The sequence below is a fragment of the Delphinapterus leucas genome, chromosome 1 (assembly GCF_059928025.1).
Source record: "Delphinapterus leucas isolate spDelLeu-1000000601 "Yukka" chromosome 1, BTC_Dleu_Yukka2, whole genome shotgun sequence".
NCBI lineage: Eukaryota > Metazoa > Chordata > Mammalia > Artiodactyla > Monodontidae > Delphinapterus > Delphinapterus leucas.
The window spans coordinates 163,996,867-164,012,552 of record NC_143129.1 but is presented as its reverse complement, the minus strand read 5'-3'; the positions used below and the strand labels follow the sequence as shown (position 1 = coordinate 164,012,552).

General features: G+C 43.0%; 1 protein-coding gene across 1 annotated transcript in view; it reads right to left on the bottom strand.

The window, feature by feature from the left end:
• Positions 1-6,474: 6,474 nt before the first annotated feature.
• CSMD2 (CUB and Sushi multiple domains 2) overlaps positions 6,475-15,686 on the bottom strand; it is a 192,550-nt gene continuing 183,338 nt past the window's right edge. The window contains exons 36-38 of the mRNA XM_089914073.1: positions 10,565-10,738; positions 7,329-7,517; positions 6,475-6,518 (exon numbers count right to left, since the gene is read on the bottom strand). Coding sequence (XP_089770199.1) covers positions 6,475-6,518; positions 7,329-7,517; positions 10,565-10,738 — 407 coding nt within the window. The remainder of the gene's footprint in view (positions 6,519-7,328; positions 7,518-10,564; positions 10,739-15,686) is intronic.

Here is a 15,686-nt window from a genome sequence, read left to right as displayed (position 1 = left end):
TTAATACTGCTGATGAATTCTCTCCTTCTGGAAGGAATGGAGCCCCCAATTATAATTTAAATGATTCTATGACTGTTTACTAGAAATTTCTGGACTTCCAGAAATTGTCCAATTTTAACTCTGAAATGATTTTTCAAAACAATTCTTTTTTAATGGAAATGCAACATACATATAGAAAAACACAATAACCATAAAAACAGAGCTTAATGAATTGTCACAAAGTGACTACACTACCCAGATCAAGAAAAGCACATCACCAGTGCCTCAGAAGCCCCTTCACGCCCTCTCTCTATCACTATCTCTCTTCATCCCTCCTCAAATTAAACTACTATCTTGACTTCATACACCATTAATTAGTTTGCCTGTTCTTGAATTTTATTTAAATGGAAACATATAGTATATATTCTTTTGTGTTGGCTTCTTTCACTCAACATTATGTCTGTGACATTCGTCTATGCAGTATGTAACAGTAGGTCATTATAATTGCTGTATACCAGGGTCAGCAAACATTTTCTTTAATTACTGTCCAGACAGTAATTATTTTAGGTTTTGAGGCTACATACAGTCTGTGTTGCATATTCTTCTGTTTCTTTTTTTTTTTTGTACAATATTTTAAAAGTATTAAAAACAAAAGCTCTTCTAAGCTCAAGGGCCGTCCAGAAATAGGCCATAGGCTAGATTTAGCCCAGGAGCCAAAGTTTGCTGACTTCTGCTATATAGTTTACCATTTGTGTTAGTTATCTCTTCCTGTGTAACAAATTGCCCCAAAGCTTAGACAACAATAAATGCATTACTGATCATGGTTTCTGTGGGTCAGGAATTTGGGAGTGGCTTGGCAGGTGGTTCTGACTCAGAATCCCTCATAAGTTGCAGCCAGGATGTTGACTGTGGCTGCATTCATCTGAAGGCTTGACTGGCTTCCCCCAGAGTGACTGATCCAAGAAAGCCAGGTGGAGGTGGGATATCTCTTATAACCTAGCTTTGCAAGTCACATCACTTTACACAGACCAACCCTGGTACAATGTAGGAGTATGCTACATAAAGGTATGAATAGGTTGACTGTCACACCACTGTGGGAATATACCACCTTTATCATCCATTTCCTATTGATGGATGTTGGGGTTGTTTCTGGTTTTGGACTCATGAATAATGCTGATAAGAACATTTCTGTTCATGTCTATTAGTGTACATATGTACACATTTATGTTGGTTACCCATAATGATTTCTGTGACAGCAGCTGGTTGTCTTTTCTGATGTTCTTATTTGGCTTTAAAATGTTTCTTTGGGGAATTTGAGGGTAGTGTTCAATTATGGTAATATCTAATAATCTCTAAAAATGTATATGCAATGCTAGAAATTATTTTTTCATTACTGGCTTGATCTAGCTACTTGGGTGTCTGTAAAATTAGCAACTACAGTATACTCTATTGTTTTTTTCCCTTCCTGTGGTTTGTTCTTTTGAAGGAGGAAAAAGTCAACAATAATGATGCTTGTGACAAAAGAAAAATTAATGACAATATAATTTGCCTGCTATGGATACGGAGAAACAAGAAAAGGACATATGATAACAATAAAGAGAAACAACTTGCATTCATTGCATATTTGCATAAAAATCTAGAAGGCGAAGAACAAAGACAAGGTGAATAGCTGTTGCTGCATTTCTCAATTTGTTGATATAAAAGATTAATGTTTTTAATGTTCATGCCCATGTCCAAATGGGATCTCTTTGGATCATTCCAGTTTCTGCAGTGGCTCTCTAGCTGCTAACTATGTATTAAGCTTAAATGTGTACATAAAAATCAGCAAGATAGGTATTTAGCACTCCTAATAGTGGCAGATTTTCTTGCATTACACAGGATACACATATAACAGGGGATTGAGAAAGTATAAAATTGTAATGAAGCAAAAAACAATAATATAGGGCTTCCCTGGTGGCACAGTGGTTGAGAGTCTGCCTGCCGATGCAGGGGACACGGGTTCGTGCCCCGGTCTGGGAAGATCCCACATGCTGTGGAGTGGCTGGGCCCATGAGCCATGGCCACTGAGCCAGCATGTCCAGAGCCTGTGCTCCACAACGGGAGAGGCCACAGCAGTGAGAGGCCCGTGTACCATTAAAAAACAAACAAACAAACAAAAAAACAACCAATAATATAAATCAGCAATTCATGATTGGGTGCGGACTATGCTGAGTCCGATGGCAAAATGAAAAAGCCCCGCACCCTGGTTCCTAAACCATAAGTATGAGAGTTGGATTAATGGCCAGCCACCTCCAGCGCTTCCACTGTTTTTTAAAGCACTTTAGCAGGGAAGCGGCATATAACATAGGTACGGATCATGCATTTTCCTTGGTCCCTGCATGTCCACACTAATTAAAGCAGTTTGCCTTCACCTGGAAGGAACAGCTGATTGACATGGTTGACTAGGGGATATGTATAGTCATCTTCAATTTGTCACAATCCTATTCACAGGTAATTGGATCTTCTAGGAGTAGAAATGCAATTAGTCCACTAAAATAATGTCATGATAACCATGAAACATCAGTGAAAATTATTTTACTGGGAGTCACCTGGGATCTAGAGACTTACAGCCAGTGGAAGTTCCTCAGGGCTGGTGTTTTTGAAATAGTCTCACCAAATCTCAGGGAAAACTTCTATGTTTTCCCCCTTCAACAAGTGAATAGGCTAATTGGATTCTGATGCTAGTATATCCCTTTTATGGGAATCTTGCTGAAGTTCATATTTAGAGGAAGTAATAAACGTTGCTGTCTTTGAATGGGGTCTGCTTTGGGAAAATCTACTCCAAAAAGAACTGGTCGGTCCTTTGGTTTCTGTGTCTCTAATAAAAACGTAATGTGGTGGTGTCAGTGATTACTATAAGCAGAGTTTGGCACCATGTAAAACCCAAAGAGAAAAAGAAGTGACCGCTGGCTTTCTGTAGTAAAAAATACCAGCAATTGTTGAGCATTAGCCACTTTTTTTTTTTTTTTTTTGAGAGAGAGAGAATGCCTAGCCTGTTTTTAGGCATTGGCTTCTACCAGACTGAGAGCTTGGTTCCTGATTCCCACAGATTAAGATCAGTCAAACAAAAGATCATAATGTAAACGTAATAAAACAATGAGAAACAAGTCACCAAGAGTGAGAAGCAGAAGAAATGACAGTAGCAGAACTAGACTTGAAAAGACACTGATATTGGAAGTATCAGATATAGAATACACAATAAGCATATTTAACATGTTAAATATAAAAAAAGAACACGTTTACATAGGAACAATAAACTATGGAAATAATTAAGCAAATTTGAAAAACAAATATTGCCTTGATTTCTCGAATGCAAAATAAATAATTGGAAATAGGAACTCAATGAACAGTTAAACCTCAGCTTAACTAAAAAGATAATTATTGAATGGTAAAACATTCAATAATTATCTAGCTAAAAAAAATAAATCTCCATAAATTTTAAAAGACTGAAATCATACAAAGTATGTTCTCCAACCAAAGTGCAATGAAACTAGAAACCAATAACAGAAGGAAATTTGGAAAATCCACAAATATATGGAAATTAAACAACACTCTCCTAAATAATCAGTAGGTCAAAGAAGAAATCAGGGGAGTGATTAGAAAATACTTGAGGTGAACAAAAATGAAAACATAGCATACCAAAACTTATGAGATACAGTGAAAGCAGTGCTCAGAGGGAAATTTATAACTGTAATTGCCTACATTAAAAAGAGGAAAGGTCTCAAACCAACAACCTAACCTTCCCCTCTAATAAACTAGGAAAAAGAAGAGCAAAGCAAATGGAAGAAAAGAAATAAAAAAGGTTAGAGCAGAGATAAATGAAATAGAAAAACAATAGAGAAAATAAACAAAATCAAAGCTTGGTCCTTTGAAAAGGTCAGAAAATTGACAAATGTTCTAGTCTGATGAGAGAGAGAGAGAGAGCCAGAGAGAGAGGGAGGGAGAGAGAGAGAGATACGGGGGCAGAGAGAGGATTCAAATTCTAAAATCAGGAATGAAAGTGGAGACATTACTACCAACTGAGTTTACAGAAGTAAAAAGGATTACAGAATACTATGAACATGAACAGTTGTATACCAATACATTAGATAACCTAGATGAAATGGAAAAATTACTAGAAACACACAAACTACCAAAAATGACTCAAGAAGAAATGAAATATCTGAAGAGAATTATAACAAATAAGTAGAAACAATCAATAATCAAAAAATTTTAACAAAGAAAAGCCCAGGACCAGATGAATTCTACCAAAATTTTAAAGAAGAAATAATACCAGTCTTTCTCAAACTATTCCTAAAAATGGAAGAAGAGGGACAATTGCCAACTCATTCTATGAGGCCAGCATTGTCCTGATACCAAAGCAAAAGATATCATAAGGAAAGAAAACTACAGACCAATATTCCTTATGAATGCAGTTGCAAAAATCCTCAACAAAATACTAGCAAACCAAATCCAGTAGCATATTAAAATGAATTTTACCGTGACCAAGAATGATTTGTTCCAAGAACACAAGAGTTGTTCAACATATGAAAATCAATCAATGTAATACACCACATTAATAGAATGAGGAAAAAAAAGCCCCACATGATCATCTCAATAGATGCAGAAAAATCATTTGAAAAAATCCAATACCCTTTCGTGGTAAAAATGTTCAACAAAACTAGGAGTAGAAGAGAACTTCCTCAATCTGATAAAGGGAATCTGCAAAAATCCCACAGCTAACATCATACTTAAAGGTGAAAGACTGAAGACTTTACTCCAAAGACTAGAAACAAGACAAGAATGTCTATTTTGCCACTTCTATTCAACATTGTACTGAAGGTTCTAGCTGGGCAATTATGTAAGAAAAAGAAATAAAAGGCATCAGGTTGGAAAGAAAGAAGTAAAATTATGCTTTTTCACAGATGACATGATATTGGATTATGATATGACATTGGATTAGGCAGTGGTTTCTTAAATATTCCTTCAAAAGCACAAGCAACAGAAGAGAAAATAGATAACTCAGACTTCATTAAAATTCAATACTTTCATGCATCAAAGGACATCATCCAGAATTATCTTTGGGAGAAAAGTTTGCAAATTATATGTCTGATAGAGGTGTAGTATTCAGAATATATAAAGAACAGTTAAATCAAAAGATATTAAGACAAACAACCCAATTAAAAAATGCGCAAAGAACTTGAATAGACGTTTCTCTAAAGAAGAGATGCGAATGGCCAATAAGCACATAAAAAGATGTTCAACATCATTAGTCATTAGGGACATGCAAACCAAAACCACAATGAGATACCACTTCACACCTGCTAGAATGGCTGTAATAAAAAAGATGGACAATAACAAGTGTACATGAGGCTATGGAGAAACTGGAACCTTCATACAGTGCCCATGGGAATGTAAAATGGTGCAGCCACTTTAGAAAACAGTGAACCTTAAAGAATTAAACACAGAGTTACCATATGACCCAGCAATTTCATCCTAGGTATATATTCAAGAGAACTGACAACATATGGTCACACAAAAACTTGTACACAAGTGTCCACAGCAGCATTGCTCATAATATCCAAAAAGTGGAAACAACCCAGATGTCCATCAACTGATGAATGGATGAACAAAATGCGGTATATCCATACAATGGAATAATATTTGGCCCTAAAAAGGAATGAAGTAAACGATACATGCTACAACATGGATGAACTTTGAAAACCTTATGCTAAGTGGAAGAAGTCAGACACAAAAGGCCACACACATAATTTCATTTATATGAAATGTCCAAAATAGGCAAATTCACAGATGCAAAGTATGGTTACCGGGGGATAGAGTGGTGGTGGGCAATGGGAAGTGACTGCTAAAGGGTGTCCTCTTGGGGTGATGAAAATGCTCTGGAATTAGATAGTGGTGATGGTTGCACAATTTTGTGAATATATTAAAATCACCAAATTATATACTCTAAAAGTGAATTTTCTGGTATGTGAATTATATTTCTCTCCAAAAAAAAGGAAGAAAAATGGAAGTGGATTAAATCCTCCTAAGGAAATGATTATAGATAATATTGATGTAATGATCTATTAATTATATCAGTATCAATATTAACATCAGATAAAATAAGCTTTGGGGCAAAAAATGAACATAGATAGGGTCACTTGATTAAGATAAAAGCCTCATTTTACCAGAAGATACAGCAATTTGAAACCACCACGCACTCTGAATCTCAGCTGTCACCACTGCGCTCAGGTGGCTGTCCATTTCCAACCCCAGATGATTTGTCAGTCATAAATGCGGCTGGATGGCCAGGTCAGGGTCCTCAAGCAAGCGAAATATGGGCAGGTGAGTAGCTGTACCAGACTCCTATCATACCCAGAGGCACAAGGGCATAACGAGATGGAGTCATCCAGACTGGGGGGCCTACAAAATATGTATGACCCACCACAGATAAGAGGACTACTGAATGGCACCAGCTCAATGCCCATCAGTCCCTCGGGACTGCATCTTCACCTCTACTACTGGGAAGAGAGGGGAGAGAGTAACCCACAGGGTTCATCATTAGCGACAAGAGATCAGCAGCCCAAGGAACTGATTTTCTCTTCAGGATGTGTGAGGCTAGCAACCAGATGTCAGGATTCTGAGTGCCTCCCCCATCCTTTTCTAACCCACATGGTGTCCCCATATTTTTTCCTAATTACAGTTAAAGCAGTTATTGTTTATTGAGTAGCTACTATATACCAGACATATTGTACTAGGCACTTTTAATGGATGTTCTCACTTAATCCTCTAATAACCCTATGGAAGAGGCATTAGCATCATTGTTACAGATGAAGAAATGGAGGATCTGAGAGGTTAATGGACTTCTTTCAAACCACACAGCATGTTTAGTGGCAGAACCAGAATTCAAATCCAGGTCGGTCTGCCTCCAGGGTCCGTGGCATTTCTGCTTCAGTCTTTCAAGAGAAAGGGGTTCATGTGTTGTCTTTCTGGAAAAGCAAGGAGGGTGTAACATGGGAGACAGTGTCCCGCTATGCAGCCGGGACCCCTGAAGGAAGGGAACCCTGGAGGCTGAAGAGGTTGGTGGCAGCACTAGAGAGGAAAGAGAATAAGCCTGTAGCCAGGAACAAAGAAAGCATGAGAACTGGTGTGGCAACTAACCCAACAGGGCCCAAGATGCTCTGTGACATCCGCAGAGCAGCCACAGTGACTGTCATCGTGAACACACACACACACACACACACACACACACAGAGGAGGGCTGTTCTTTGATATGGACCATCCTGTCAGAAGGCACGGGTGATCATTGTGAGTAGATAACATCAACTTACAGAGACACTGGGGGCGGGGACGGTCCCATGTGCCATCTCCCTGGCAGCTGAGCACCGGGGTGCCCAGGAGGTAGAAGCCGTGGTTGCACTGGTAAGACACGGTGGTGCCGTAGCTGAACGTGTGCGGGCCGCTGGCGTGGATTTGACGAACGCTGTTTTCTTGGTGCCCAGGATCTGTACAGTTGATGACTGCAATGGAACGGGATGATTAGATGTAGAGACCTGGACGCGAGGATTTTCCTATGCTTTTAAATGAGAATTCCAAAGTCCAAACAGGCACGTATTTCCAGTACAGCAAAATTTCCAGACCAAGACAGGCTACACAAAGGAGATCCTGCCTGGGAAGGTGAGCTTGTCCTGAGGCTGCTGTACTTCTCCCCTCACCTTGATCACCTGGTTAAGGGATTCATTCTTCCATGTCCAGCTAGACATCACCTCCCTGCAGAAGCCTTCGCACCTCCTCCCAGACTGGTTAACCTCTCCCTCCTCAGTGCTCCCAGTACAAACCTGGATCGCTCCATTGTGATTTGTTTGAATACAAGAATCCCTTGAGGGCAGGGATGGCTTCTCTCTGTGAGCAGATCCCTGATACATGTCTCCCTCAGCAAAGCTGAGGAAGGCGGGTGGGCTCTTCTGGAAACTGTTTGAATCACTTTTATGAGTATTTCAGGGGGAGATTAATCCTGGGGGATAAATTTGACTTTTAAATCCTGAAGTGTTTCCAAAGCAGCTTAACTCAAAATCGAGTGAGATTTGAGAATAATGACCATATTATTCATAACCCATGATGTGTACTTTAAAAAAAAAGTAAATTTATTTAATTTATTTATTTTTGGCTGCATTGGGTCTTCGTTGCTGCGCGCGGGCTTTCTCTAGTTGCGGTGAGCGGGGGCTTCTCTTGCTGCGGAGCACAGGCTCCAGGTGCGCGGGCTTCAGTAGTTGTGGCTCGCGGGCTCTAGAGCACAGGCTCAGTAGTTGTGGCTCACGGGTCCTGCTGCTCTGCGGCATGTGGGATCCTCCCGGATCAGGGCTCGAACCCGTGTCTCCTGCATTGGCAGGCAGACTCCTAGCCGCTGTGCCACCAGGGAAGCCCGATGATCTGTACTTTTGCTTTCAAAACACTTTCATATCCATTATTTTACCTGAATCTCATATGCATCATAAGGGGGGCAGGGCCAGTACTTAAAATCTTTGATAAGCTTTTCAGTTGTGAGCTGTTTTAACTTCTGATGAACCTCTCTGAGGCTCAGAGCGGTTGGAGTCACTAAACAGGTAAGTAGCCTTTATTCATTCATGTTGTTTATCGTGATATACTGAGTGCCAAGCATTGTGCTGGGCAGTGAGGATATGACAGAATTTACAATCTGGAGTAGGGTTTCTCTACCTTGGTACGAAGGATATCTTGGGTTGATAATTATTTATTGAGGGGGCAGTCCTGTGCACTGTAGGATGTTTAACAGCATCCCTGGCCTCTGTCCACTAGATGCCAATAGAAACCCTCCAGTTGTGACAACCAAAAATGTCTTCCGACATCTGTCCCCTGTTGGGACAGGGGAGCAGGTAAAATCATCCCCAATTGAGAACTACTGGTCTAGAGAGAAAGGGACAAATGAACAATTATCCTGTTTGATAAGTGCTCTGATAGGGACAGCAGAGAATGTTCCACAAGCACAAAGCAGAGCATCTAGCCCGTGCAGGGGGTGGAGCAGGAAAGGCTTCCCAGAAGGAGGCTCTTGATGACTGGGTAGAAATCACCCAGACAAAGAGAGGGTGGGAGGGGACAGAGAAGAATGCATTGGAGGAAACTGTGTCTGGTGCCCTGGGGGGTTTATGGGCACAGGGCACTGTGTGAGGACTCCGGAAGAGGTTCAGTGTGGCTGGGACCCAATGCAGAGCTGAGGCTGGGGGTGGACGAAGTGGAGAAGAGTGGGCTGGACAGGAGGCTGGGCCAGGTCTGTGGGCCCCATTAAACCAGCAGAGGAGACTATTATTATCTTAAGGGCAGTGGGAAGTCTCTCAAGGTGTTTTAAACATGGAGTGACTTGATCAGATTTGCATTTTAGGCAGGTCACTCTGTCAGAGTAGAGAATAGGCTGGTGGGGAGAAGGAGCAGAGGCCATCATTTCTAAGGATTTTACCCCAGCCGTCTGTTTTCAAGATCGGCTCTTGAGTACAGCACCCCAGGAAGGGGCTGGGACGGGGGGAGCTGAAGTTACAGGACAGGACCTTGTGTTGGGGAGACAGAGCACAGTTCTTGAGGAGAAGGGGGTAATGGGATAACAACACCCCAAAGCATCAGTTCTCAGCTCCTTCCTGCCTGGATAGGTGATGGAAGGAAGGTCAACTCAAGGTCACGACAATTTCCCCTGTGTTCCCTAGAACCTAGTCTCACTCAAAATGGCACCTTGAAATGTTGAGAGGAATGTTATTTTAAGGTTAGCTGTGAATGTATCTTTAATGATTTTAAAACATCATTTGAAAAATTTGGTTCTTTAATATCAGTTACAAATGACTTGTGACACACTGCACAGCCAATCGCCATGCACCCCCAAACACCGCGAGGAGGAGCCGTCATCCGAGGGAGTCTCAGCCCTCACACCTTACAGCTGTGAAGACTTGATCAACCTCCAGACCAGGGCTGGCCTCGCTCACTGTTCACTCTGTCTGACTCTCCATTCAAACCTCAGCTAGCCTGCCAGGCCACTCTTGGGTGGAGGCAGACAGCTCCACTGCCCTTCATTGCTGTGAGCAGCCTTTAAAAGCTTTAGAAGCTATTTCCTAAATAGACCGAATGGGGCTGGAATATCCTCTACTCAGAGTCTGCCTCTTGAGTCCGTGGTTTCATTTCTTCCCTCCCCCTTCATCCCAACCCCTAGACTGTTGGCTTTTTAGTTTTCATTTGAACGCTTGTGGGTTTTTTTTCTTTCATCAAGAATGGGGCTCTATATGATAATGGTGAATTATTGGGTCTACGAAATGTAAACAGAAGATAGTTTTCCATTTCTATTTTGAAAGATGAATGTCCTTTGCTTTCTTTACATAATCAGTGAAGAAATTTGATGTGGCTGTATCTAGGGGTTGAGAAAGCCCCCATTTATGGTTCTTTTCTGTCCCAAGTCTTCCCCATTTGGTCAAAGTAGCACCACAATGGAATCCACTGGCTTCCGCTTGTGGGTCACAGACCACAGATGGCAGAGGTACTGGGGGTGGGGGAGGGGAGAAGAAGGGTGACTCACTTCGGCAGGTGGGCAGCACGTCGCTCCACTGCCCGCTGGCCAGGCACTGGGACCGAGCAGCCCCCTCAGCCACATACCCAGGGTTGCAAACAAACTTGACCACATCGTTGAGGTTGAACTGGTTGCCCTGGGTGAGGCCGTTCATTGGGTTGCCTGGGTGTCCACAGGTAATCGCTGTAATCAGAACAAAGGAGAGGTAAGCCCTCCTGTTATTCCATATCCCCCAAAGTCCATCCTCTCCTCACCTGGCGTTTCTCATACCCATCAGTGAAGTTCAGCCTTAGGTCTAACTTTAGTCTCTTTTGCTGCAAAATTCTGCTTCCCTGAAATCAGCATGTGGACATTCCCTTTTCTTTGAAGGCATGTCCACCGCTTGGACAACACGAGAGAAGTCATTCTTGGACTTCCACAGGGTGTTAGGTTCACAGCGTCGTTCTCTGTCCCTCCCGCCTCGTTTCCTCTCCCTTATCCCCTGGCTCCCCAACTCCACTCTTCTTCGCCAGATACACTGGTGACTATCCCTCATGTCATGCAGACCCAGCCTAGTTCGTGGGCCAATCTGGACGGAGCCAGAGTCAATACTAACCATGCCTGCGTGGAGGGACTGGTCACTCTGACAGACCAGTGGGAACCAGAGCTCTTAGTGGGGGCACAACCCTTCCCCCACTCCTTCCACGTGAAGGGAGTTCAATTCATGTAATTCCTGGCCTTTCTCTGCTCTCTTCCTTACTCTGCCCCGGGTAACGTGGAACGGCCCATCGTGCAATTTGGGAAGAATAAAGGCTCAGCCCTGCCTTTCTCCTCTTGGGACCCGGCGGCCTGTGGGCAGCGCTGCTCTGCCCCACTCCTCCAGAGACAGGCTCTCCCCAGCAATGGAGCGATGCCCGCCCCAGTGCAGTGCTGCCTCTGACTGTGTGTGAATCCACCCCGTTCTGGGGTTTATTTAGCAGATTCCACTTGGCTCTCACATTAAGCTATGGGTTCCAACTTAGTCTTTATCAGGAATAAAAGTGATATTTTGTCTTCCACCCATGACTCTGTTTCCTTTTGTAATTTGTTCAACCCTGGGCAGGGAAGGAAGAGTGTTCTGGTGCTTGTAGGGCTCAGGCTTTCCCCCCTTCCTCCCAGTAGTGGAGTTCACTCCACCCAGTGGCGCTGGCCTCTTCGACTTTTCTTGAACAAGCAAGTTCCTGCCCCAGAGCCTATGTACTTGCTTTCCTCTTGGCTGGAACATCCCTTGGTTCCTGCACTCATATCCTCCGGTGCCCCCTCAGATGTCACTAGCAGAGAGGCCTTCCCTTACGACCAGATAAACAACCTCCCCAGTACTGCCCAGCCCCCTAGCCCTGCCCTGCTTTTCTCCATAGCAGTTGGCACACTCTGCATGTACTTCCTCGTGTGTTCATTGCCTGTCTCCCTCTACCTGAATGGAAGCTCCCTGGGACAGGGACTCTGTTTCGCTCCTTGCTCTATCTTTCTTGCATGTATCAGTGCCTGACATACAGGAAGAGCTTGATAAATATTTGCTGAGCGAATGAACAAATGAGTGAGCCATGAATGGATGGATGCCTGGCTTCTGCTCTGCTCCCTCATCCCTAGTTCTGTTTAGTGCCTGCCTGGTACCTAGTCCCTTTGGGTTGAACTCCCACTTGATGGCTTTGAGGCCTCTCCCTTGGTTCTGGATTTTTAGCTGTGAGCGGTTGAGGAGCCACGAGGAATGCTTTCTTAGCCCAACACTTGGATTTATGAGGACCCCACCCCAGACCCAAATGGTATGAACGGGGGTCGGGGAACAAGGCCAAGTAGGACCCACTTTTGGCTGTGGCCACATCTGCTGTCTTTCTGGAACCATTCTCTTAGGTAAATCCCAACAGTAGCATCCCTGACTCTAGCAGAGAGAGCTGGGCAGAGGCGTGCTGTTATAACGGACTACAGGGGTTCAAGACTGCCCGGTGTGGTGGGACGAGAATGCACCAGGAGGCCAGCAACCCAGGGTTTATAGTTCAGCTCTGTCTCTTCCTTCCTTTGGACAACTCGCTCTACGCCTCAGCTCCTCTATCTGTAAAGTAAGGATTTCAATATGCATTAACAGGGTTGCTTTAAAAACAGATTCATACGTTTGCTCTTCATTAAATGCTTACCGCGCACTAAGTGCGAGACACTCTGCTACATACTGATGATATGCAAGGAGCTCAGGGGGCTCACTTCTCAGCCCAGTAGGAGAGCAGGCAGGGATGCAGGCTGTCACAACACCATGGCCTGTGCCGAGACAGGCCAGTGCCCAGGAGGGGCACCTACCCTCTGCTAGGGAGGGAGTGGTTAAGGAGGGTCCACAGAGGGCATGGCATGCCCTCTGAGCTGGGTCTCAAGGCTGAGCAGGACTTTGCCAGGTTAGCGAAGTGGTGGGAGAATGGAGGTAAGCTTCATAGGGTCTGTGAATCCCCTCAAATTATATGCAAAATATTGGGTGTTTGCGATCAGCTTGGGAGAGGATCCATTTTCTCACCAGACTCACAAAGGGTCATGTCCCCAAAGGCTAAAATAACCACTTGTATAGACTGAGAGAAGAGGGCTGAGGAGTAAAACCTTTGGGAGGAGTACCAGCTTCTGAGCTGCAGATTGACCGAAATGCCCACAAAGGACACGGAGGGGTGGTCAGCAAAGCAGTAAATCAAGCTCACAGGAGGTGGGAGTGTCGCAGACCCATGGGGAGAGTTCAAGACTCGTCAGATGGCCCAGAGGGCTCTGTTTCTCTGGAGAGCCCTGACGAATACAGGCGCAAAGGGAGAAGGAGAACACACCACTGGGAAGGAAAAGAGGAGTTCTGCTGGACTGGAGCTTAACTGGACCTCGAGCACATGCACCACTGGACCCAGATTTCCTGAGGGCCGAGACTACGGCACATTCAATTCATCTTTACCCACAACACCTAACACAGCACCTGGCACAAAGTAGGTACTAAGGAAAGGTTTCTTGAATTCGGTCTTACAGGCTGAGGGAAATTAATAGAAATGGAAGGTCCACAGTTCAGAGGAGAGAAGTGAAAACAGACTAAGCTTACTAGGAAGGCAGAAGGGAAGGAGGTCCAGAGACCCATGGAGGGATTAGCCTTGGGCCTCCTTCTAGATGGGAGGGAAGGGACAAGGACAGACGTGCGAGCCAGGGAAGCAGGAAGTGGAAGGGGTTATTACCTGATGGCTTCTATTTTCTCTGCACAGTAGAAAGTGAGATTATATGATTAGCTAATAATTATTGGGGTCTATATGCATTATTTCATTTAATCCTCACAACCCCCTGAGGTAGGCACCATCGTTATCCTCATAGGAAAAGAGAGTTTCAGAGGAGTCTGGGGACTTGTTCAAGAGGCACAGTTTCTAAGTGGCTCGTCTGAGTTCTAAACCTAGCTTCTCTGCTTTCAGGACATCTTCACTATTTGCTATTTGCTGACAAATAGAATACAGGTGTTCAGAAAGGAGGTGAAATTGTGAATTAGCTGTGAAATTGTGTGGAATGGACAAGGGAGCTGACTGAGGAAATGTAGATGGGCGGCTGGAAAGTTCTGAGAGTCTGGTTGATATCATAAACCTTGAGTCCATAGGTGATGGCAGCTAACACAGTACCTGCCACAGAGCAATCACTTGTTCTATTACTCTTGCCGTCCTACTCCAGATACTTCCTAAAACTCTGAGCTCCAGGAGAGAATGGAGCTTGGTACAAGAGATCCTGGATTCTGTGATGTGACAGGGCGGTGGCATCACCGCCACCACCACACTCTCATCACAACAGCAACAGCAGCATCTGACCATTTCACATTATTGATGAATCCTCGCAATAGTCTCTGAGGTACCTGCTTTTCATAGATGAGGAAAGAGACCTAGTGAGATAAGCTGACTTGCTTAAAGCCACATGCTATATAGTGGTAGATCTGGAACTTGAACCCAGGCAATCTAGGTCCAGGGTCCAAGTGTCCAAATGCTTTACTATACTGCCTTTCAGTAAGGACCAGGTGCAAAATTAAGTATCTTAGGTTCGGCAGACATCCTCCATTTTTTCAGACTCCAACATTCCCTATTATTGGTAACCCAAATCTTTTCACACATATTCTGTGTCAATTTCTTAAAGGCATTTGAATTTGCATTTCCTGGATTAAACCAAACATGTTTTGTTTAGACACATCTAGAAGGCTGACTGAATATAGATAAGTCTTCCTTTCTGTAAACCTTCCTTTCTGTAAAGCATTTCTTAATACTTAAGAAACTATTAAGACTAGTTTTCATGCATTGCTTGTTAAGGCTCATTATTTCATTGTTCCATCTCATATATGAAAAACCAAATGAAAAAGAATTAAAAACAAAAACCTGCCTTACAAAAATTAAGAACAAAACCTGCACTTTATATAAAGGCTCACTTTATGGAACTTTAGAAAGTGAAAAATTTTCCAAATTACTTCCAGGCAACTGAGAATAAACAGTGGCCATCTAAATCCCAAAAATGCAGACTAACAAGAAGAAAAAATAAAACTGTAGAAAGTCCAGGCCTGCAGCATAACTAGAAGACAGACAATGCTGTAAACTTTTAAGTTACGTGTAAGTAGAAAAATAAACACTAAACCCAGGGAGAACTATTTCTCATGCTTCTGTCGCAAGCCTTTGTAGAGAGCAAGGCTGTATGGAGAGGAGAGGAGACGAGGGGAGCAGGGGAATATTGATCTAAAGTCACTGCTAGAAAGAGAAAGTCTATCTTAAATGTGAACATATTGAAAAAGGATCCTGGTATGTCAATGCACTGATTACAGGAAAGGGACATACAAGTTAACAACCTTTCCTAAATATCAAATGAAAAAAGAAAAAAAGCAAAGCAAAAAAAGCAAAGAGAACACATCATACAGAGAAAGAAAGAAATATGTGTATTATATTTTACACATAATAATTAAACATGACAGAATTAAAACCAAACATATAAGTTATAACAATATATGTGAATGAATTTGACTAACCTATTAAAAGAAAAAGATTTTCAAACTGGCTCAGAAGGCAAGGCCCAACTCTATGATGTATATAACAGACACATCTAATTTAAGTGATTCAGAAAGTCTAAAATAAAGGGTGGTTAAAGGTATACC